The sequence below is a fragment of the Xiphophorus hellerii genome, chromosome 10 (genome assembly GCF_003331165.1).
Source record: "Xiphophorus hellerii strain 12219 chromosome 10, Xiphophorus_hellerii-4.1, whole genome shotgun sequence".
NCBI lineage: Eukaryota > Metazoa > Chordata > Actinopteri > Cyprinodontiformes > Poeciliidae > Xiphophorus > Xiphophorus hellerii.
This window is the reverse complement of record NC_045681.1, coordinates 336,321-361,221: the sequence shown is the minus strand read 5'-3', so window position 1 is coordinate 361,221 and position 24,901 is coordinate 336,321. Positions and strand designations below refer to the sequence as shown.

The window sequence follows — 24,901 nt, the reverse complement described above, 5'->3', positions numbered from 1 at the left end:
CTGTTTAAGGATTTACATAATAACTAGGATCAGAAACTCAATCAATAATCAGTTCTTTATGAGGAATGATTTGTTTAGACCTTCGGGAAGAAAGAAATGACATGACATTACCTGGGTGGTTTTTGTAGAGCAGAAGTTTCTGCAGAAGTCGTGAGGATGGAGTCAGCAGACAGTTTATTGAAGATGTTCTGCAGGGAAACGCATGGCCTGTAGCAGGAGCGCACATTGCTCCAAACTCGCATATTGATGAGAAAACAGACTCTGGGCTCAGGATATAAGTTTCATATCAACAGGACAATAGACAGAGGATGCAGATATTAGCAGGCTCAGAAATTAAAATGCATCCCCCCTACATTAATAGACTGGACAGTATTATTATGATATTATTATGTATTAAATGTTCTACATAATGTTTTCTCATGTTTGAAGCTATTATGGTGTTAAAAGAAAAAGCGGTGAATTACAAAACGTGAGCAGAGAACATGTTCATCAGACAGTGACTGTAAAACTTTGACTCGTGTGTCTCATTAAAGGAGTCAAAACCGTATTTATTTCAATTCATCTGCAACATAAAACCCACCGGTTCAGGGCTCACATGGTTAGGAAACATGATAATGTTATAAATATCTTTTTTCAAAGTTTTCTCTTCGGTCATATTTCAGTCCGTTTTCTCATCAATATGAGTTTCGAGCGATGTGCGCTCCGGCGACAGGCTGCGTTTCTCTGCATAACACCTGTTCCCTGAGAGCCGGACTTCGCTTAATTCCTGCTTTAGAAGCAGAGAGGAGAACAAAATCAGATTTGCCTGCAGGGCCTGAGAGTCTCTTCGTGTAATAACCCAGCGCTTTCCTCAGAGGTCAAAGGTTAATGGTGAATAAGAAGCAAGTCGCACTCAGGAGGAAACGGAGCCACTTCAGCCGCGGATGTTCAGGCATTAGATTCTGCAGAGACGCAGAAACACAAAGAACCCTGAAGAGACAAAAAGACGAAGGGAGACGAGACAGCAAAAATAAAACATATTCAGCACATTTTTCATCTTTCTTTGCTTTTCATAAATGCTGCTTCACACCGAGTTCAGTCAGTTAGTTAGTTAGTTGGTTAGCTGGTTGTTTTTCTGTCAGTGAGCGTCCTGCAGAGCGGCTCAGGCTCCAGAACGTGTCCGTCTGAGACGGAGCCACTTGCCGTTGCCAGAGATGGATGGGCGCTGCTCTCCTCCACCCTTCAGCTCAGCTGTGATGCATCGTCAGTCCCAACACTTGGAACAGCTAATAGAGTGCATTGAATGCAGCACATGAACAGCCACAGCCGTCAGGATCAATAGGCAGCGAAAGGAGCAGGTAATATGATATCGATGGAGCTGCAATTACTGCGATGTTTAGCAGATGTGTTTGATTTTGTGTCAGGATGTGTGTGTGTGGAGGGCGGCCGTGTATGCAGACATAACCCTGAGTTAATTGATCTTTTTATAACATAAATGTATATTTTTCCAGTTTACATCCTCTGGGTTTGCAGCAGTGAGTGTCAGGCCTGCAGGAAATCAATGACAGACTCAGCAGGATCTTAATATTATGACTGAGGTTCAGCTATGAATGGACTCAGATATCAATATGATCAGTGTTGTATAGTAACGAAGTAAAAATACTTCACTACTTTACTTAAGTATATTTTGGAGTACTTCATACTTTCCTCGAGTATGAAAATTTTTGATGACTTTCACTTTTACTTCACTATATTTTCGAACTTAATTGCGTACTTTTACTCCGATACATTTTCAATGTGTGGTTTAGTTACTCGTTACAAAAAAGCGAGAGAGAGAAACGCAAGTGTTTTGACCCCACCTACTGATTAGCAAGTAGCAAGCAGGCTACCGAACAAAGTCGGTAGCCTGCTTGCCTGGGCTTGTTCATCACCACCAATAGGATACACCTGTTTCACTTCTCCCATTAAACACAAAGCAAGTCTCGCAATCAGCAGCAGCCACATGGAGGAGGAGACGGAGACCACAACGACTGCAACTACGTCAGACACGGCTCCAGGGGAACCACCAGCTGGTGATGAGAGCCCATGGCCTTATTTAAACACAATATACTCTTTCGTGGGTGTTAAAGATTCGTCGTACCGCATGCAGTTTATGTTATTCCTGCCCGAAGATGTGGAAATTCTATCTTACAAAAACTCCCCGTCCAACTTGAAGAAACACATCGAGGTAACGTCTTATGAAATGGTTATAATCCTCCTGTTTCAGTAACTATAGCTTGGTCACTAGGCACTACTGTGAAATCTTGAGCATAACGTTACCTGTATAAATGAACTTTGTTTGGCATTGTTTCAGTTCCACACGTGGTGTATTTAGCTTAGGCCTAATGTTGACTGTAGCAGGCTACCTAGACTCCTCTGTTCAAGGGGGGACAGAAGCCATAGCGATAGCAATTTAGACTCAATTTAACGAATATAGGAAAGGCATGCAAGTTCAAAACCACAAACCATTAACATGTGCTACTCTTTAAAACTGGAACAATTTATTAGCAGGTTTAATTTTGCCTGCACTTGGTTGTGTACATTATTTTAAGTGTATTTGACAAGTTTACCAAAATATTAAAAAAGTCATTCAAACTGCATTTGCCTTGTTTTACTTTTTACTTGTACTTTTCATTACATTACTTGAGTACATCCATTTTTACAGTAATCTCCATACTTAAGTACAAGAAGTTTCAGATACTTTAAGACTTTAACTCAAGTAACATTTCAGTCAGTGACTTGGACTTTTACCAAAGTCATATTTTGGAGAGGTACTTATACTTTTACTTGACTCTGAGATTTCAGTACTTTATACAACACTGAATATGATTTACAAACAAGCAACAATCCTCCTTACACACCAGAACCTGCAGTTATTCTTAGGTTTATTTAAAACGTCATGCTGTTGACCAGACGGGTTGCTGAATTCATCCGGACTGAATAACTCATTCATTCACTGTCGATTACCCAGGTCCAAACTGGCATAAATCGTGTTTCCATCAATGTTTTTTCTGTGTATTTTGAAGTGTCGCATTAAAAAAATCAAAATAACTTTTAATAATAATAATTTTACAAAGAAAGTTTTTCGTTTGATTTGGTTTTTGGCTTTTCAGGAAAAGAATCAATGAAACATGGAAACAAGTTAGCTAACTGTTAGCTGAATAGATTCTGATGTAGTGAACCCTCCCATCCACTGGTGGCGCTGTGCTTTACCAGAGGAACCAAAACCTGAAAAATGTCAATTTTCAAACCTAGAGGAGAAAAAGAACTGTTTCTGGTCCATGCTAGCTTCATGTTCTACTTCCTGTTTATCACAGCAGGGAGAAAATCACATCACACCGCGTCTGGGTCCAATTCACAGGAACCATGTAATGTCTAAATCAGATCAAAATAAAACATAAAAACGTTTCTGGACAGACTGATCTGAGAAAAGATTTAATTCTAAGAAGGAATCATCGACTGCAGACAGTTTGTTTCTGATTTTATCAACACCTTCTGACAATCAGGATCCAGAGGTCGGGAAGAATGGCCTAGTCAAAGTGCAGATCTAAATCCAGCTGGGAGTCTGAGACTAGACTTGAAAACTGATGTTCTCCGTCTAATCTGATGCCAGGTCAGAACCGGGTCAGAACTGAGTCAGAACCGGGTCAGAACCGGGTCAGAACCAATCTGCCCACCCAGGAAGAAAAAACGTACCGATTACATTTTGCCTTCATTTGCTCTGAATGTTTTTTTATTACTGAAGAATAAAAACAAATTTAATGTGTTAAATATGAATTTATTAATAATGAATGAGACCAGCTGAACTGCAGTAAAACAAGATAAATCCCTAAAATTACTGCTGGAATTATTAGACTGAAAACTCACATCAAGTTTGTTTAGGCTGGCTTAAAATATTTTATTTTCATTAAGTCATAGATTTATAAAACTTCGGACTTTACCAACGGGTTGTTTCTAGTGGTCATGCATTTTTGTTGTTATGGTCATAAATGAAACGGTAAGCCTGGCTGAGCGAGGCTGAAGCAGACACTGAGTTGGTTTATTGATTTAATAAAAAGCACATCCAGGAGATTTGTGAGCGCTTCTCCTGATTTTTAATCAAAAACAGATTTTTTAAAGGAAGTTTGCAGCTAATTTCCTTGGGAAATTCATACAGTTTCAAAATAAAACTTTATGGTTCATGTAAGTTAGAGATACATGAAGCAATCCCTCCAGAGGTCTGTTGTGGAGCCACTTTAGCAATATTTGTGAGGAATTTTGTGATATTTTCCAAAATTAAACCTCTTATAAAATCTACAATAGAAGAAAAAAAGATGAGAAAAAACAGGCAGACAGATTGGACACGCACATATTATAATAACTGAAAGAACTTAAACTCTATTTTTATGTTTCTGTAACGCAGACGATAACGTGATGTCAGGTCAGACCGAGGGAGAAGAGTTAGCATCAGTTTTCAGTTTGTTTGTTTTTTACATTTTTTGGAGAAAATTTGCAATAAACTAAGAATTATGAATTAGAATGAAAAAATGAAAGGATTTGATGGTTTTGACCTTGGAATCGCAAAAAACTGGACAACAGATTAAAGGTGATTTCCTCCTGATGGTCCAGTCAACCCGGTTCTACTGGAACCAGAACTCCATCATCTGCTCCACCTCCAGCTGCTGTGGTTCTGACCCAAACCAACCTGTTCCCCTCCTGGCCTGTGGGGGCGCTGCACCAAGAACCACTGAAGGAAACGACACAAAAACCTCTGAAGACACTGAGAGCAACTTCCTTCTTCACCAGATGGAAACAAGATGGAGGCGTCAGATTTTAGTGTTGGAGGATTTCTCTTTAGTCTTTGGCTGAAGACCAGGAGCCATTTCTGCTGCTAGCGCTAGGCTAACACGTTAGCTTTGGTTGTATTTACCCAGAATACCCTGCGCTGTAGTCCAGTTTTTGGAGCGGTCTCCGGTCCGCTTGGCGTTCACATTCAAACTGTACCAGAGTTCAGTTCAACCAAACCCAGACTGAGGTTTGGAGGACCAGAGGTCAGAGGTCAGAGGTCGATTAGCATTTACACCTCACCAACGGACCGGATTTTAAAGACAAGTGGACTGAAGTCGGATTAAAGCGGCTTGGAGTCGGGTTAAAGCGGACCGGAGTCGGGTTAAAGCGGACCGGAGTCGGGTTAAAGCGGACTGAACAGAACTGAAGAACGATGCAGAGTTGGATCTGAGGAACAGAACTGATCTGGTCTCTAATCGTCTCTGCAGGTTCAGGATCTCTGTCTCCGTTTCGACTCGTCAGTATGTTGATTTCTCTTTACCACTTTTCAGTCTCAGTTTAACCCCTGCCAGACTGCTGTTACCGTCCCGTCACTACGCATCAGACGCAGCCGGGTCTGGCGGGTCTGGCTTCCCACAGGCTCCGGATCTCTCTGTGTGTTCCTCTGCAGAACCGCAGCTCTGAACCCAGTTCCCCTCCCTGTCTGTGCTGGTCTGGGCTGGCGGCTGAGGCCAAGCTAATGCGCTGCAGTACATGATGGCCCTGACTAGGATGGGGCCATAATTCGTTCCATTCCTTTTTATTAAACTCATAGCCACACTGTTATTAGTGCCTGGTGAGAGAAGCTGCTCTGTAACAGCATGATGTCTTCCATATGTGATGTTACTACCATCCCAAGGCCCAGCACTACATCTCAATGCTAAAAGAGACAGATGAAGCAAAATCTTTTCCCTCTAATTGTAGAGTTTGGCTTGAGCAGAACCTAAATGACATCCAACTGGATTTGGGATCAGAGCAGCATGGTTTGCCTTCACACGCGTCTAATGCATGGCAGCCCGGCCGTCCATGTGACGCTCTGAAAAATATCCAATCTGAAGAACAATTTGCACATCGAATCACATTTATCTGAGAAAAACTACAAAGCTGCAGGATTCTCTAGAAGTGAATGAAACCAAGGCTAGTAAGCTAGCTAACACAACTAATATTAGTTCAAAACTGTTTCCCCAGCATAAAAAGTTTAGACTTTTTAAAACCTTGGTAAGTCCTATATAGATATGATCATAAAAAGATGCTCCTGGTGAAGCAGAATCACTTCTTCTCTAGTATATACCTTTACACAGATTAGCTCCAGTTGGAATGATGTAAAGGTTCTATTAGCTTAGCTAGCTTAAGGTAACCTAGCTAACATTTCATAACTCTGAAATGTGTCTGGTATTTAGCTGCTGAATATTCATTAATCAGATTTGATGGCTAGTATTATCTAAGTAGCTTAACTGTTGACCTGTGACCTCTGTCAGTAGCACCGGTTCTGGTATGCTAGTTTAGCAAGTGAGCCTAGTTATCATATCAATATTTGCTTAAAATTTGAAGAAAAGAAAAAGAACACTGATACATTTTTCAAAGAGTAAAAATTTGAGGAATATGTTATTTAATTTCATTTGTGTTAAAAAAAAAGAGAGAAGTTTGATGCATCCTCAGCTAGCTTAGCCATAATTTACTCTAGCTAACATCTGGATATTTGATGCAAAAGACATGAACTGTGAAAGTGCTTTTGTATTAAATTGCTTTAGCTCTACCATATAGATACATTTAAGTACTTTTACAAAGATTACGCCCAATCAGCCAAAGTTACAGGTTTTGCTTTTAATAGATGAAGTAGCTAGCTAAGGTAGCGCTCAAAATCTGTTGAAGTAATAAACATCCCAGGATGGATTATTCCAAAATAATGTTGATAGTGTGGGTAAAGTTGTTTAACGCAGATGAAACAAGACATTGTGCCTCTACACATGAAGATAAACTAATGGTGCTGATCTTTCCTTTACAAAGCAAATAAATCAATAAATTATCATGATGTTCCAATACAGGGGAAAGACTTGTGTTGCTGGTTGGACTCTTAAAGTCAATATGGAAATTATCAGAAATACTGCAACCAATCTTCTTTATATTACAGTGTGTATGGAGGTGAGTTTCACGCCCCTCCATTGGTGTTTCACGTCCCTCTGAAAGGCCCTCGCCCCACCTTTTGGAACCACTGAATTAAAGAACAAAATAAACTGAAATAATTTACATTTTTGTGTCAAAGTCTTTCATGTTTGGATCAGAAAAGCGTTTAACTTTAACAGATGTTAGAAGTGTGTGGTGAAGCTCAGATATTCTGGATTATCAATAGTTTTTCTGCATCCAGTTGTTGCGTCGCTGCTGACGGTGTTTTCTGCAGATCATCAGTTCCAGATGCTGTAAAATCAGCAGCGCTGCCGTCCCCCACATGGCCGCCCACAAATCTCCTTCATATGTACGGCTTTACGGCGGCGCTCAGAGAAAAAGAACGATTTCATTGTTCAGAGGAACAAGTGTGACAAAAATATGAACGCTCCTGTTTTATGTTTCATTCAGCAATAACTGAAGAAACGTGTTTCTGATCTGATGTTGAAATGTTGAACAGCCTGTTTTTAAATGATGAGAGCTTCCTGAGGTCAAAGGTGAAGGAGCTGAACCTGTCAGAGGAACCAGCAGAGTTTATGAGACAAAATATTTAGGTATAAACTTAGTTACAAGCCTCATATTATATGTATTAGAATTAAAATGGCAGAAACTATTGGAATAATATTTAAAATAAAAGATTTAATAAATGCAGAAGATTTGCATATTATGTACTCCTCTCTGGTTTTCACTATTCGTCATATTCCTCACAAATCTGGAGAAATGCAAATAAAACAACTGATATAATACTTTTTATTTAAAGTAATACTTTAACATTACTTTAATGTTATACTAGAAATAATGTATAAAACACTGAACAAAAGTTTTCTTCTGGAATTCAGAAATTATTACAGTTAAAAAGAGTAAATATAATTCACAAAGTTTGTTAATATCTGAACATTTGAAGAGGAAAGTAAAGTAAAATCCAGCTGTGTTTCAGTTATCAGTGTGAAACTGGAAAAAATTAAATGATCTCAAATTATGATCTTTGAAAGAAATTATTTAAACTTATACTGGAAGGTAGATGTATGTATGTGAGTTTACATATGCATATGCAAATGTAAGTGTACTGTATGTGTACTTATGTCTGTATGGTCAGTAGATGTCTAATAGACCCTTTTCACAGTGACGTCAGACAATGGCCGCCATAACTCAAAACTGGGTATCTTTACTTCCGGTGTGATTTTGCCTTGGGAACCAAGCTGAAAACTTCCCGCATTCTCATAATCTTAAGGATATAATAAAAGGTAAGTTTAATAATAACAGCATTTAAGTGTTAGATAGCTGTTACTAATCATTGTAAATTCACCATTCTCTATCTGTGTATAAAATAAACAGCCTCTGATTGGAGAGTAAACCACCTAGCAGCAGCTTTAGCCACATTTAGGAAACATATACTCTCTGTCAGCGCTGTAACGTTTAGAGGTTCACTTTCTGTGTTTTATAAAACAGTGTTTACGTGTTAGATAACCGTTATAAGTCATTGTCAATTTACCATTCTCCAACTGTATTCAAAGGAACCAGCTTCCGATCATGAGTAAACCAGCTAGCAGCAGCTTTAGCCACAGTTAGGAAAGATATACACGGCCGCCTGTCAGCGCTGTAACGTTAGAGGTTCACTTTTTTATTACTTTTTTATAAGTTTAGAAAAAACAAGACAAAAGCCACAAATAACAGTTGGGCTTGACGATATTTCTGTTTTTCCAGCAACAAAATGCGCGTCTCCATGCACTGTTCATGTTTCTGTCACTGCTAACTGTCACAGAGTCTCTCCCAAAGACGCAAAGAAGGAATAAAAATAAATACACAAGAAAATATTAATGTGCAATGATTTGGATAAATAACTTTAATCTGATTACTGGATTTGAAATACGAACTCGTTAGATTATTCGTTACCGAAAAAGTGGTCCAATTAAAGGCATTACAAAGCAGCGGCGGCACCGGACATCTCTGCTTATAACAAACAAATCCCTATTTTATGGGATGAGTGGCAACTCCAGTCTATAATTTAATAATCTGATCAAGATTAGAGCCTAAAACGTTATAGTTCAAAAACAGTAAAAAGTTCTGGTTAAGGAACAGTTATGTCACGTAGTTAGCTAGCTAACAAAATTCACTAATGCTAAGCTAACGGTTACGCAAAACAAAAATACCTACCTTCATAGTCAAACAGGTATTGTTCGGTGAAGAATTTGTAGCCTTTGTCTAATTTAGATTTTTTTGTCAGAGAGAACTGGTTTGCAAATCGTGATATATCTTCAAATCTTATTTTAGGCAAATGTTTTAGAGACTGTGTAAACTCCATGCCCCGGTGATCTGTCTGATCAACATATGCTGTCAGATTTATACCTCTCTCTCTCTCTCTCTCTCTCTCTCTCTCTCTCTATATATATATATATATATATATATATATATATATATATATATATATATATATATATATATATATATATATATATATATGACATATATATATATATGAAATAGACAACTTTATCATTACTTACTATGTACACCGGAACTAAGGATACACAGCTTCGAGCCAAAACGGAAGTTGTGTGACGTCATGTGAAAAGGGTCTATTGGCTTCAACATGTTTATATTTTGGTAAGTTATTGGTTTGTTAAATAGTATTTAATTTGACTTCTTTTTTTGTAACTTTTACTAAAATCAAGTTAATCTGAAATTCTGAACTGATTCAACTCTGGATCCTGCTCAGCTAAAAATATAAAACTATTCATCTGCGGCTCTTTCCCAGTAAAAATGACGAATGGCCAGAAAGTGTGTGTGAACAGCATGAAGCCGACAGCAGCAGTAGATCAGCAGCAATTTTATCCTGAGCTGCTGAACCTGTTTGACTGCAGCACAAATCAGACACACGCAGCAAAACGCAGAGGAACAGACACAACCTGAGCCGCACTTTCATTTTTACATTTGAGATCAGCAAGAAAAGATTTACAAGGTTTAAAGATTTACAGAGCACGTTTCACATGTGGAAGAAGTTTCCAGCTAAAGGCAGGCTCTGGTTCTGGCTTGCCGACCCGTTTACGAACGGTTAGCGAAACGCAGCGTTAGCCGTCCAATAATAATCAGATTAGAAAACATGAAAACTTCACTGGTCACAGATTCATTATTAAAACTGTTTATAAAAACAGAATAAAGAGCCAGGAAATGACAGGAAGAGCAAAACAAACTGAGAAAGAAGGCTGGTTCTGGTTCTGGTTCTGGTTCTGGTTCTGGTTCCTGATAAAAGTTGTCATCCTCTACACCAGGTGTTTACACAGCAAAGTGTCTTCAGTCAGAGGCTTCTTCAGATTAGTTGGAACACTGACTGCTACTTTCTGCCCACACTACGGCAAGTCGTTTAACATAAAATCGGTTTTGTCTGACTATCTGTTTACATTTCAGGACTTTGACTAGACACAGATACATTTTGTTTTTCGTGGATATTAAATTTCTGCAGTTTGTTTGTTTGGTGCTGAAGAGCAGAACTTGCTGCCGTCGACCCAGTAGCAAAATGAAAATGGAACATTTTTCATTTTTTCATTGAAATTTCTAAATGCTAATTAAATCTGGGACATTTTGGCTAGATAGAATAATTACTCCACATATTAGTGACGTCAATCTAACTATTATTAACTCAATATATCTGAAATAGAAAAGTTGTCTGGATTAAAATGTTCAAATATCTCTAATCTGGAAATTAGATTCCAGATTAGAGAATCTCTGGAACCTCTAGACTTACAGATTCCAGAGATTCTCTAATCTGGAATCTAGAGATCACGAGGGGAACGTGAAGAGAGCGCTCACCTTGATAAGAAGATTGATGACACCAACGTTGGCACTGGAACTGAAGACCTTGTTGAAGCCTGTCTCTCTGTTCACCAACTCCAGCTGGTAGAACTTCTTGTCATCCTGTAACTGTCCTGATTAGGATTAGGAGGCAGTCTCTGTTTTGCATTGAACAATAAAGAGTAAATGTCGGCATAAACACTGGAAAATGTCAGAATATTTCCTCTTTATGTCCTAAAATGTCATAATGTCATGCCTGCCAAGATGCCACAGAGCTGAAGTCACCAAACAAGGCGGTTAAATCATCTAACAGCAGATCAGAAACCGGGCCACAGCGAGAACAGGACGGCCGTCTTCCAGGACGGGAACTGACGTCATGCCGCTGCCTGACTTCAGCGGCATGTCATTAAATGCATTCATCGTTTGCTCTGCCTCCCTGGGACAAGGCCTCCATGCTGGACGCAGGCTGCAGCTGCAGGCAGGCAGGCAGGCACACAGGTGGCAGGGAAATTACAGCAGACTCCAGGTTGGACTTCTTCCAGGTCAGAGAAGCCAATAAAGCGGCAGGCTCTCCTGCCAGCGACTGCTAAAGCTATATGGCTGTGGAGGCACGCCATGCCAGGATATTGCTCACTGTGCACGGGACAGTACGTTTTATTAGTGGGATTATATAAAATAATGCAGATTGGATTCATTAGGCCATTAAAGAACTGAAACCTGTCGGGTTTTGAACAAAAGCTCCGTTGTTTTTAAAGCGTGAGAACAGAAAGTTAAACAGAACAGAGGGAACATCCTTCATCAGCTCTGCTCCCTCATCACATGAGATTTACCGGCAGATCCAGACCCAAACGTCCCAGTTCACCTTTCATACGACCTGAGCTCAAAGCTGGTTTGACTTTTTATGTTTTTAATGTTTTTATGAGTTCACATCTGCTCCCAGATTTCACACAGGATGTTCTGTTAACCAAGAAAAGTCTGGGAATGAAAATCTGCATCACCGTTTATGATCATTTATTATTAATCACATGAATAAAGTTTCTTTGGTTGAATCTGGGCACCAGCATCTCTGCAATCAGAAGTCAAACTGATCAGGGATTAATTGTAAATTGAGCTATTGATCAATGTTTGTGGCGGTGATCATTGCTGGGTGGAGACTTTCTTCTGCTTCTCTAATTTATTAACACTGAAATAAACCAGTTTTATGTTTTTATTTTAAGATTTATGACAGAAAAACAGCTGCATAATAACTTTAAAATATTTTTGTATCCAGCTGTATTTACACAAGTTTAGGTTTTGACCCATGAAATACCAGAGGTGTGACCCTTTAGCAAACTGAAGAACACACACATCAGTGATTAGTGGTGATAAGAAGTCAAACATCAGCAACTGTTTCACTATTTAACCATTCATCCATCGCATAATAGTTTTTGGAGTGTGGAAGTAAAAACCAGGGAAACTCCTTACAGAGTCCGCAGGCTGGGATTCAAACCGAGAACCTTCTGTCTGCAAGGCAGCAGAGCAACTGACTGTTCCACCAAGCAGCCCTCACTGCCTTTAAAAGGATATCATCAAAAATGCTTTTATTAAACATCTTTATTTACACAGTTTAAGGAACTATTTTAAGACCTCGCTCTCGGTGTCTCACGCCCCACTGAGGCCCTGATCCCACCTTTTAGAACGTCTGGCTTAAAAATGAGATAATCTGATTTTTTTTTCTGACCAAAAATCTCTTTGACATGTCAAAGACTTTCATGCTTAAAGCATAAACCCTTCTCCAGTCTTTAGCAGAACAGATGTCACCTTTTGTCATGATTTGTGGTTGTTGAGGTTCTGACCCAAAAGCAGAGAGATGAGGCAGCAAATGAGTTTTGAGGATTTAATGAGGATCTTCAGAGAGTACAAAAGTCCAGGCAGCACAGGTGAGCAATGAAACTAAAACTTAAACACTGGTAGCACTGGTAGACAACGACTCAACGTAAGCTGTGGCAGACTGGCGACCTGGCCAGGTGACCCCGTCTCTCGCCCGAATAGGCCGAGATAGGCACCAGCACCTCCCGACCCCACTAGGGACAAGGACGTACAGAAAATGGACTGGTGGATGGAGTCAAAGTAAGAGAGCAAAGACAAGGATCAGACAGGGAAACACAGACACAGGTGGGATTAAATACACAAGAGGTAATCAGGGAAGCCGAGACACAGCTGGGAGCAGACCAGACAGCACAGGAACTAAATTGACGCATAGAAAAACCAAATCCTCACACCTCTGTTAGTCAAAGTGTGTGAAATTCTTGTATTACAAGAAAATTAATCAGTTTTTACATTCATAATAATATCAACAGATTAATTAAACGCCCCATTTAGAACAAACAACAATGATACTCTTGTTTCCGACAACATTGAAAGCAGCATCTGTGTTCAGTCGCGTGCGCCAATGTTGCAGCGGCGCGAAAAGTAAAACAAACCAGGGGCGGTTTCGCGATAAAAACGACGTCGGCAGGTGAAAGACAGCGATTTATAATACACAGATGAATGTTAAACAACATTGTTTAATATTAATAGGAGTCTTTGACTAAAGTTAGCTGAAAATAATTTATGAATGTTTTTGTTTAGGCAGCGTTAGACTAGCTTTAGCTATGGTAAACGTTTCTTTTAGCTAAAGCTAACGCGTTAGATTCAGTTTTATTTTCAAATCTTTTACAAAAATAAATGCGTAAAATACGTATTTTTATTTAGTGTTCTTTATCCTATTCGTGACTGTATTATCGTGTTTTTCCATAAAGTGCGCATCAAATGGCTTCTCAGAGCTACATTTCCATCTCCGAGCTTCACCCCAACCTCTCCCATCCTGTGAGTTCACAGCTTATATTATTACTGCGGATTTCCCAGAATAAACTTCCGTGGTTATTTGGCTGGGACGTTACCTTATGTTTTTGAACGCTGTGTACTTTCAGACATGTACTTATTGAGTAATTTAGGCTGAATTATTTAAATTCCCACAGATTTTGTCGCTTTCTGTTTCTTTATGCTAATGTTTTCCAGAAAGTCTTTGGGGTCATCATTGGAAAAACGGATGTGAGAAGTTTCCCCGACAGAAAAAGTCAGTACAAGTCTCTTTTTTTCACCTCCTAAGACTAACCTGCTTTTAACCTGGCTGTGTTGAACACCAGCGCCCTCTGCTGGTCATCCCTGTATTATTTATAAACCTAATGCACCAATCAAATCTGTTTGTCCTCTGATTACAGATATTGAGATTGAACGATTCACCTTTGGCTTCACCATAAGAGACTCTGCAGAGTTCTTCATCAATGTGTCGGCCTGGGGCGGCGAGGCGTTTATCAGCGGGCTGGCCGACAGCTTCAGCATCGGAGACTGCGGTGAGGACGACCTGCTGGCTGCTCTGCCAGGATCCTCAGTTACATACTGTATATGTAACATAGAAACATTAGAAACAAGAAAGAATGGCTCCAAATATTTCCTGTTGAAAGTTTAATGATGGACTGTTTTTATAAACAAGGTTTTGTTATATTATTTTTGCAAAATATGGAAAACCTATTCAATTTTATTTTTTATGTCTAAAATTATTATGGTGAAAGAAAAATGTGTGGAAAATGTGTGTATATAATGTTTTTATTTCTTTTTTACATTCCATCTTTCTGTTTGTTCTTCCTTTCTTCTATTTTTATACTTCCTTCCTTCCTTCCATATTTCCTTCCTTCCATGTTTCCTTCCTTCCTTCCTGCAATTTTGTTTTTTTGTAAACATTTAAACTTTGAACTGATGACTGTCTTTGGTGAATTCTTGGTAATCGTTTATATGTTGAATTAAGCAATAAATTAAGAACTTTACAAAGATTTATGTCTGAAATTTGAACTTAAAATCTGTAGGAACTGATTTAAACCAACGCCTAAAAATAAATATTAATACAATAGTAAATTATTTGAAAATCTTTTCTAACAGTTTTGTTATTTGCTTGTTTCTTAGTGATCATTGAAAATCCTTTAGTTTCCACCAAAGACCCAGAGAAAGGAGACAAGTTCTGCCCGGCAACACCCAGGTAAGTGGATCAGGTTATGGTAAATATGACTTTTATTAAACTCCTGTGATATGTCATAAAGCGTGATGTAAGCAGGGTTTGTGCTGCTGCAGCCACTACAGGTTGCTGCTGACGGAGACCCACTCCCAGGTGAGTGTGTGTGGCGACGGCGCCAGTGTGGAGCGGCTGCTGCCGCTGCTCCACCTACCAGTGAAGGACAACAGAGACTTCTACTCTCTGGCCGACATCGTGGCCAACGGCCAGCAGCTGGACGGCGCCGTCATCAACGTCCTGGCAGCCGTCAAACTGGTACGGGGCTCCGGCTTCCCGATTCAGCTCCGCTGCTGTACGCCAAACCAGGGTGTCCAAGCTGTGGCTCAGGGGCCGTCTGTGGCCCTTCGCTGCATTTTAGGAGTGATACAAATCTGAGGACAGGTGATGGATGCAGAGGGAAACTTTTTCTCTGTAATCAGGGTAAAATCATCACTGACATCTTACAACGGTAAATGTTAAATACAACACAAAGTATGAATCTTTTTATGAGCTGAAACAATCAGATAAATGAATTATTGAAATAATCCATCCATTGTCTTCCACGCTTTTCCCTGGTGGGTCAGGAGGGGTGCTGGTGCTGCTCTCCAGAGGTCAACCGCCGAGAGGCGGGGTCACCTGGACAGGTCGCCCATCCATCACAGGGCATACCAAAATAATCCCCAACTAATTTAGTAATCGATTAATCATTAACTGGAGTATAGACACTCTAAAAAAGAATAACCTCAGAACTGTAATTTACCCAAAGCTGGACAATAAATCTATACATTTTGCGTTTAAGATAAAAAAAACAACTTATTTGTCTGTAAATCTGTTCTACCAGAACTCTACTTCACCTGATTCACACCCAGTAAAAAATCTACTAAAAACGTTTCCTACCCAGCCATTAATCAGTTTGTCAATAATAATCCCCTGATCATCCATGCACAGTATTGATGTTCAGATTTTCTTATGTTGATTTTTAGCTGCAGATGATCAAATTGTTTTTTGTTGTTGTTTTTTTTCGTCTTTTAATGTGTACAAAGATGCAATAAAGTTCATGTTCTGGTTAAACATAAAAACGCACTCAGACGGGTTGCAGTGTGTTTTTGGTTAATAAAGCTGACAGCGAAACCTGTAAGGGTTGAAGCAGCTGTGATCTGAAGCGTTCCGTTTCCTCTGGTCAGATCGGAGAAACGAAGCAGTTTGTCACCTCAGACGGACGCAGAGGCCAGAGGCTGGAGCTGAAGCTGTTTGATGACTCCGTCTCATCGTTTCCTCTCATCAGGTTTGTTTGGGAGCGCCACGTTTCCTCATGATGCCTCCTGATCAGGGATTTATGATCATTTATCTCTGTTTGTCCCCAGCTGGGACCGGGAGGCCATTCAGCTCCTGCAGAACCTGGTACCCAGAGAAACCGGTAACAGCTGCTTCTCGGCCCAGCTGCTGGGTTCTCTGCCTCTCCATTCGCTGAATTGGTTTTATTTTCCAGTTCTCTTTGTTGCCGATGCAAAGATGAGCTTTGACAGCTTCCGCGGCAGCATGGTGGCGACGGTTACCTCCAAAACCATCATTACTGTCAACCCTGGTGAGAAAACACAGCCACACGGTCTGAGCGATCAGAACCAGACCCAGTAATATCAGGTTGTAAAGTGTGTAAATGTGGTCATTGGTCCTCAGACACAAGAGAAGCCAGCCTGTTGTTCAGCTATGTGAAAGAACTGTCAGAGTCTGGAGCTCTGGACCAAGACGAGGCTCTGGAGGATCCACCTGGTGGGTTTCAGGAGCAATTACACTCCTTATTTAATTTAGATGAATTTATCTTCATCTGGAACCAGATGAGTCATCATTTCCTCTATTTCATTAATTAGAATTGGATCATACAGGTGAAGGGGGTAGCAGTCTGACGCTGCTCTTTAACACACTTTATCATATTTATTTTACATATAAAAGTCCCAAACTGGAACCGTTCTCTTCCCATGTTTCTGGTACACCTGTTAATGTGACACACAAGCTACATCCGCCAACAGCATCAACAACAAAGAGTCTTCCCTGGTCCACCCTGCTGTGTTTTGTTGCAGTAACTGCTGCATCTTGTTGCAGTAACTGCTGCATCTTGTTGCAGTAACTGCGGCATCTTGTTGCAGTGTCGTCCATCACGGCCGTGTTCACAGTGAAGCAGCTGAAAGAGAAGGCCAGAGAAAACGCCGAGCCGTTCTTCTGCCTCGCCTACGGCTTCGTCTCCAAGCTGGACTTGGACTCGTCCGTGTCCAAAGTGGTCAGGACTCGCTGGTACTCCAACTCGCTGCCCCAGACGGCCCCTGAATGCACCACGGTGCCGCCGACTGTGCGCTGACCCGCTCTGCCTCCTAGTGCCAGGTGCCGCTTCCTGGTGCAGCAGGAGCTGCAGCGCTGCAGCAACCCGCTGTGTCCGGACGGCGAGCGGCCGCTGGCGGCCTGCACCGCTTTCGACCTGCTGGTGGACGTCACCGACCACACCGGCACCCTGCAGGCCTGCAGCTTGCGCGGCCCTGTGGCAGAGCAGACCCTCGGCTGCACGGTCCGTTCCTCCTCACTGACGCTTCTGAGGTCAAAGTTCACCAGTAGACCAAGCATCCCTTCCTGTGTTGCAGACTGAAGAGTTTGTCGGTTTGACCGACGGTCAGCGGACGGCGCTGAAGTGGAGGTTTCTGCTGGAACGGTGCAAAATATACTTGAAGGTACCGCAGGGATGGATTGGTGTTGCTATGGAGACCAGTCAGGTGTTTAACGCCAGGCGATGTGTTGCAGATCTTCCCCTCTGCCAGGATGAAGAGCGGGATGAGGGGTACGGTCCTGGACTGTTCGCTGGCCGACCCCGGAGAGGTGAAGCAGAGCATGTCTGCCCTGCTGCAGGAGCAGTGATGCAGCCGCAACTAATGACAAAACTCACAGATAATATTTATTTAACTTATTCATCTACATCTATTTATTCTGTTAGCATGGACAGCTTGTTAGATTATTAAATATGTGTTAAATAAGTGATTCATTTAAAAGCATCCATAGCTATTTTGTGAAATGTTTCAATATTTATTATATTTATTAAGCGGCCAATATTGAACTCAGTATTCGTCTGCAGTTTGAAAAAGTATTTTCATGTCAGAATAAAGATAAATGCAAAAATATGTATGTTTGCAGACCCTCTAAAATTTCATCCATTCATCCTGTATTTAATTAAAATTTTACTTATAAAATATGGAGGTCAAATTCTGCCAAAATTGGTAATAAATAATTAAATCACAGGTGTCAAACTCCAGGCCTCCAGTCGCTGTCCTGCAGGTTTTAGATGAGCCACAGGTACAAAACACTGGAATGAAACGGCTTCATTACCTCCTGGTGTAGCTCAGGTCTCAGAGCCTTAATGACCTGATTATTCTGTTCAGGTGCTGCAGCAGAGGCTCATCTAAAGGTTGCAGGACTGCAGCCCTCCAGGACTGGAGTTTGACACCCCTGACTTAAATTAATACATTTCTTGATGGAGTAAGTAATTTGCCAAATATTGCATCAACAAAATGACAACTTTGCATACTTGTTTAATTATAGTGTGACATAAATGTATATTTTTTATCATCTACAGCAGCAATTTAATAACTATTTATTCCTCTTCAGAAAGTATAATAAACTGATGTAAAATAAAGTGAGTAGATTTAAAAATAATAAATACAGAAATTATATATAGAAAAAATGATTAAATAGAAATGTGACAGTAAATATGAAATGTTAAATTAATACAGAACATAATAAATAATGAAATAAGAAAGGAAACTAATTGAGCAATAAGCATGGAAATAAAATGGAACATTAAATAATATAAATAATAATAATATAAAATAAAAGTTCTTATTTTTTAGTTTTTGGATGCAATCAATACTTTAGCAGGTCATTTATTTATTTCTATATTGTAATGTAAAATGTTACATTTTGTCAGTTTCCGTCCTCCATAGTAAGTCTTGAAAACGAAGAAAAAAAGTATCATCCATCAGAAAATGGTTGTTTAAAGCTGTTTTAAGTCTGTTCAGGTATAATGAAATGCTCCAGCAGGTGGCGGTAGTGTCCCATCATTTTATCCAGGCGGAACTCTTTAGGTCCAGTTTCAGGTTTCTGACGGACATTTTAAGGAGCCGTGCCAAGCCAGAAGCGAAAACAGAAGGTAATGTAAACAAAATAAACTCTTTATTGTTCAGAAACGGTGTTTTAGTTCTAGCAGAGCTAGATTTATTTATTTTCTAGAAGCTAAGCTGGCTAGGATCAGACGTGGTGACGTCAGAATATGTTTTTCTGACGCTGGTAAAGGGAATATTTCCTGTTTTTAAGCTTTTGCAGAGTTCACGTTCCAGCTGCAGAACCATGAATGTGAACCAAGGGACGGTGGGCAGCGACCCGGTCATCCTGGCTACGGCCGGATACGACCACACGGTCCGGTTCTGGCAGGCTCACAGCGGGATCTGCACCCGGACGGTCCAGCACCAGGACTCCGTATCCTGACCCACAATCAGCCGAAACCACGAGTTTACAGCCTTTGCCGCCCTGTCTGAGGTTAAATCAGAGCAACTTTATAAGACAATATTATGTCTTATATTGTACTTACTTTATTTTATTACAGTTTACTTACAATACCACGTCACGTAGCATTGCGCCCACAAAGATTCATTTTCTCTCAAATGTTTTGGATGTTGAATGTTGAACCGCGAAGAGCCGAGGGATTTTAATATTAGAAATGTTAGGAGAATAAACTTATAATATCAGGGGAATTAAGTCGTAATATTAGGGGCTTAAAGTCATAATTTTACGAGAACAGTATTAACTTCACAAGAATAAAGTTTTCAAGTAACAAGAATAAAGTTGTAACTTTATTGTAAAAGTGACTGTAAAAACAGAAGGAACTATGTCTTCTGTGGTTTTATGTTTTATATTATGTAGAGCACTGTGTGGTTCCTGGCCTGCAAAAGGTGCGATGTAAATAAAGTTTACTTATAAATAAAGTTTACTTATAAATAACGTTTACTTGTAAATGAAGTTTACTTATAAATAAAGTTTACTTATAAATAACGTTTACTTATAAATAACGTTTACTTATAAATAACGTTTACTTATAAATAACGTTTACTTATAAATAACGTTTACTTGTAAATGAAGTTTACTTATAAATAACGTTTACTTGTAAATAACGTTTACTTATAAATAACGTTTACTTGTAAATAAAGTTTACTTATAAATAACGTTTACTTATAAATAACGTTTACTTGTAAATAAAGTTTACTTATAAATAACGTTTACTTATAAATAACGTTTACTTGTAAATAAAGTTTACTTATAAATAAAGTTTACTTATAAATAACGTTTACTTGTAAATGAAGTTTACTTATAAATAAAGTTTACTTATAAATAACGTTTACTTATAAATAACGTTTACTTATAAATAACGTTTACTTGTAAATGAAGTTTACTTATAAATAACGTTTACTTGTAAATAAAGTTTACTTATAAATAACGTTTACTTATAAATAACGTTTACTTGTAAATAACGTTTACTTATAAATAACGTTTACTTGTAAATAAAGTTTACTTATAAATAACGTTTACTTATAAATAACGTTTACTTATAAATAAAGTTTACTTATAAATAACGTTTACTTATAAATAACGTTTACTTGTAAATAAAGTTTACTTATAAATAAAGTTTACTTATAAATAATGTTTATTACTTATGATTTATTTTCGTTGCCTTTGAGCTGAATGACTTAAGGTTCTGGGTTTCCTTCCAGAAGCTTCTCTCCATAGTTTTCTGTAGTTCTGGTCCATTCCAGACAGAACCAGCAGAATCGGGTCAGGATTGTAGTCTGACTGGATGTGGAGGGACATCTGGGCCCATTTGGACCCGTTTGGAGTTTAACTTCCTGTCTGATGTCTATCCATGTTGCATCTTTTTTTATGAAGTTCATCAGTTCATACAGTCCCGCAGCATGATGCTGCCACCCCCACAAGGTCTTTGGTTTTTGTTCTGGGGTTTTGGACCAGAACCCGTCCATGACATCATCATCTGGGCTTTCCCCAGTAATCATTCTGTATGTAAGCTACAGCATTAAGAAATTTTAACATTTTCAGTGGTTTAATAATCTGCCCGGTAACAGGTGACTTCCTTAACTCCTCCCTGCAGCAGGTGAATTCTCTGGAGGTCACACCTGACCGCAGCATGATAGCTGCTGCAGGTCCGTTCAACCCTTCATCAACTGTTTTACATGTTCTATGTTATCTGTTTCAATAAAGCAGGTTTATGTGTGGAAGGATAACGATTCTTCAAAATCTTTACGACTAAAAATCTGAAAAGTGTGGTGGGTGTTTCTATGTGTTCATTTGAACCACATTTCGCTGCAGTCTTTACGGTTCTTCCAGCTTTGAGCATCTGCAGACTGGAACTGTTTCTCATTCTTGTTTGCTTCGGCTGCATAAGGAAGCTTTTTATTACGGCTTCTGCTGTTATGTCTGAATCTTCTGAATCTGTGATTTCCAGGCTATCAGCACATCCGCATGTATGACCTGAACTCCAACAATCCGAACCCTGTCATCAACTACGACGGTGTCAGCAAGAACATCACATCTGTGGGTTTCCATGAGGACGGGCGCTGGATGTACACGGGAGGAGAGGACTGCATGGCTCGCATCTGGGACCTCAGGTACCGCCGCCGTTAGCTCACCGTTAGCTCGCCGTGCAGCAGGCTGAGCCGCTGTCCTTGTTCAGGTCCAGGAACCTGCAGTGCCAGAGGATCTTCCAGGTCAACGCTCCCATTAACTGTGTGTGTCTACATCCCAACCAGGTGAGTCTGCTGGCTCCAGAGTAACTATTTACTTTTACTCATTTTATTATGAAGTATTGCTACTCTTACTTGAGTAAAATTTATGAACTTATTTTAAATGTCACCAGACCTGCAGTTTTTGTCATTTGGAAAAATGTTTTTTTTGCCTGATTTTATTTTGCAGTTGCAGTATTTATATAAATTATTTTCATTTGGAAATATTTTAATTTCCACATAACTTTATATTTTGGTCCGTCTGATGATGTAATTTTTAAATATTAAATGATTGATCATTTTATGAGTTACTCAGTACCTGAGTGGACGTTTTGCCAAATACTTGTTTACTCTTACTTGAGTAATTTTTTGGACGGGTACTTTTTACTTTTACTTCAGTAAAAACATGTTGAAGTGGTTCTGCTCTTGCTTGAGTACAGTTTGTGGCCCCTTCCCTCCTCTGCACACCCCAGGTTGGGAAACGGTTTGCCTCCAGATAAGCCGACGCTGTGGTTTGTGTTGGAGTCACGCAGCGTTTGCTTCATGGTCTGTTTTCCAGGCTGAGCTGATAGTGGGAGACCAGAGCGGCGTCATTCACGTCTGGGACCTGAAAACGGATCACAATGAGCAGCTGATTCCAGAACCCGAGGTTTCCGTCAACTCCGTCCACATCGACCCAGACGCCAGCTACATGGCTGCAGTCAACAGCTCGGTCAGTCAGGCTGCACAGAGCGCGAGCCGGCAGGGCCGTCACTGGGTTTTAAGGACGAGGGGGGCTTAGGCCCCAGCAGCAAGCGTAGCGGGCGAGGACAAAATGGCTCAAACCCCAACAAAACAAAAAGATGCTTTCCATTTTTAAAATAGAAAACTCTTCTACTACAAATATGACTGTAAACAAGTAATAAATATAATATAAAATGATTTCCTAGCAAACATTGCTCAGATAATAATAATAATTCTCTGCAGCTAAAATTATTAGGTTCCTTTAGAAAAACGTCAGTGCAAACTGTCATGCCTGTGTCATCTTCTGAGCAGTTAGAGTCAGACTATTGTACTAATAATTAAAGGGGAGCTGACAAATTTAATTTAATTTCAGCTTATTTGATAGGGACAGACACACATTGACAGATAGAACAGTAGTCCCATGTTCACATCATAATGCTTATATGCCTCTGTCTCTTTAAGAACTCCTGCTCTTCCTGAAGCTCCGCCTCCAGGAAGTCATCCAACATGGCTCCTCTTATTAACCCTCTAATGTTTTTACCAGTGCTACTCTGACCAGCAGCTCCTATAATGAGCTCAGCTGGTTGCTAATCGCCGCTGGCTAGTCTGAAGGAGCTGTGTGGGGGAGGAGCTGTGCCTCGGAGGCGGGGCTAGGTCTTCCCAGGCATTTAACAGCTGAATGGTTGCCATGGAGATTAAAGGATTTCTCAAACATTAAAGTATCAAAGCAACACTGCAGGGAAAACATGACAACATGATGAAAGATCAAAAAAAGTTGATTTTAGGTGAGACTGCCCCTTTAAAAATGATACTTTATGTGATTATTTATTTAAACTCATATTATGGCCACAATATATTGAATTTGTTGGCAGTTTTTTGTAACAAGAAACAAACAAAAAACTTGAAAGACTTATTTCAGTGAGGGTTGAGAATATTTCCGGGGGCTGCGGGCCCCCTGAGGCGGCCCTGGAGACGCCCCTGTGGGACTTTAACCCACGCTGGTTCCTCTGCAGGGAAACTGCTATGTGTGGAACCTGGCTGGAGGAATGGGAGACGAAGTCACCCAGCTGATTCCCAAGACCAAGATCCCGGCACACAAACGCTACTCCCTGCGCTGCAAGTTCAGCCCAGACTCCACGTGAGCGACCTTTGACCTGCATGCTCTCCTCCAGATGCAGTTTGTCTGTTTTTCTCTGTAGATAAGTTGTGTTTGTGTTTGTTCCCTCCAGACTGCTGGCCACATGCTCAGCAGACCAGACCTGTAAAATCTGGAGGACGTCGAATTTCTCCCTCATGACGGAGCTGAGCATCAAGAGCAACAACCCTGGAGAGACCTCTAGAGGCTGGATGTGGGACTGCGCTTTCTCTGGGGACTCCCAGTACATCGTAACTGGTCTGTATACGAGCCCTGGAGAACAGAAAGTCTCTGACCTGTTCATGATTCATTTGAACAGTTCTTTTTATCAGAGTGGAACTTCCAGGCTCAGATCTTTACATATACCAGCAATATGTGTGTTTGTCCAGAGTCTGAGTTTAAATCGTCTCTGGGTTGTTTTAGACTCAGGTTTGTTTATTATTTCATCCTCTTTAACCTCTGGCAGCTCGACAAACCCACAGCATAATGCTGCCACTGCAGCACATGGTAGAAGGTGAAAAAGTGATGAAAACATTAGAAGTTAAATAATCTGCCAGTGAACAGGAAACTCCAGTCATTTGGTTGTTCAGTAATTATTAAATACATTTTTTGAAAATAGTATTTTCTGTTGAATATTTATTAATTAATCCATGTAAACATAATCACAATCAGACAAAAAGTCACAACTAAACTGAACTGAACTATTCTAACCCTGGGCAGTGTTCTGGCTTTAAAGGCTCAAAATGATGTTGGTTTGTGTATGTAAACTTCTGGCCTCCACTTTAAATAGATTTCTTTAGTCCTTGATGACAGTTTTTCCTTCCACAGCGTCTTCAGACAACCTGGCCCGGCTGTGGTGCGTGGAGACGGGGGAGATCAAGCGGGAATACAGCGGCCACCAGAAGGCCGTCGTCTGCCTGGCCTTCAACGACAGCGTGCTCGGCTGAGGAAGACGAGGAGGACGACGAAGACGCCAGCAAGCCGGTTCCTCACAGTGGAGGAGAGTTAAAGGTTTCCCTGCAGCATCATGGCCGCCTCAGGCTTTACAGGACAGACTTTATCAGGCAGGAGGAGGAGAAGCAGAAGGTAAACCTCACATTTCAACACGTTTCTGTATTTATTCACCACAACTGGACATTCAGCTGAGCTCCAGAAGGGCTCACATTGTGTCACGTTGCAGCAAACCTCAGAGCTCCTTATTGGGACTTTAGATGAAAAAACGCAGAATTATTGTGAAGAGGACAGAGAAAAATACAAAATAAATCGCTTTCATATTCAGCCCAAAATTAACAAAGGTTTGTAGAATTACCCAGGTTTTTTCTGTATGTCTCATTTAAAGAATTAAAGTTTTACATCTGCTATAATCTGATACCAGGA

At 40.2% G+C, this 24,901-nt stretch overlaps 2 protein-coding genes and 1 long non-coding RNA gene across 6 annotated transcripts in view; 2 read left to right on the top strand and 1 right to left on the bottom strand.

Annotated features, from left to right (window-relative positions):
* LOC116727560 (uncharacterized) overlaps positions 1-11,130 on the bottom strand; it is a 43,178-nt gene extending 32,048 nt beyond the window's left edge. For 2 of the 3 annotated variants that reach the window (XR_004340821.1, XR_004340822.1), the window contains exon 1: positions 112-1,606. This is a non-coding gene — a long non-coding RNA (uncharacterized LOC116727560). Of the gene's footprint in view, positions 1-111; positions 1,607-10,794 lie in introns of those variants that run through there. The other variant, XR_004340823.1, reaches the window with a different exon arrangement.
* A 2,436-nt stretch (positions 11,131-13,566) lies between these two features.
* On the top strand, positions 13,567-17,877 carry meiob (meiosis specific with OB-fold). Its single transcript, XM_032574812.1, has 13 exons — positions 13,567-13,623; positions 13,816-13,873; positions 14,019-14,150; positions 14,758-14,830; positions 14,923-15,118; positions 16,027-16,127; positions 16,207-16,259; positions 16,332-16,427; positions 16,520-16,612; positions 16,987-17,131; positions 17,213-17,399; positions 17,473-17,559; positions 17,630-17,877. The coding sequence occupies exons 1-13, from the start codon at positions 13,567-13,569 to the stop codon at positions 17,741-17,743; spliced, it is 1,392 nt and encodes a 463-aa protein (XP_032430703.1). The 3' UTR covers positions 17,744-17,877.
* A 1,006-nt stretch (positions 17,878-18,883) lies between these two features.
* On the top strand, positions 18,884-24,893 carry mlst8 (MTOR associated protein, LST8 homolog (S. cerevisiae)). 2 transcript variants are annotated; one of them, XM_032574213.1, is made up of 9 exons: positions 18,884-19,028; positions 19,193-19,354; positions 21,036-21,087; positions 21,390-21,552; positions 21,618-21,693; positions 22,226-22,378; positions 23,403-23,527; positions 23,619-23,782; positions 24,353-24,893. In XM_032574213.1, the coding sequence occupies exons 2-9, from the start codon at positions 19,226-19,228 to the stop codon at positions 24,469-24,471; spliced, it is 981 nt and encodes a 326-aa protein (XP_032430104.1). In that variant the 5' UTR covers positions 18,884-19,028; positions 19,193-19,225; the 3' UTR covers positions 24,472-24,893. The 2 variants fall into 2 exon arrangements, with proteins under 2 accessions (XP_032430104.1, XP_032430105.1); XM_032574214.1 differs by lacking the exons at positions 18,884-19,028; positions 21,036-21,087 and having other exon boundaries at positions 19,278-19,414.
* Positions 24,894-24,901: the final 8 nt, after the last annotated feature.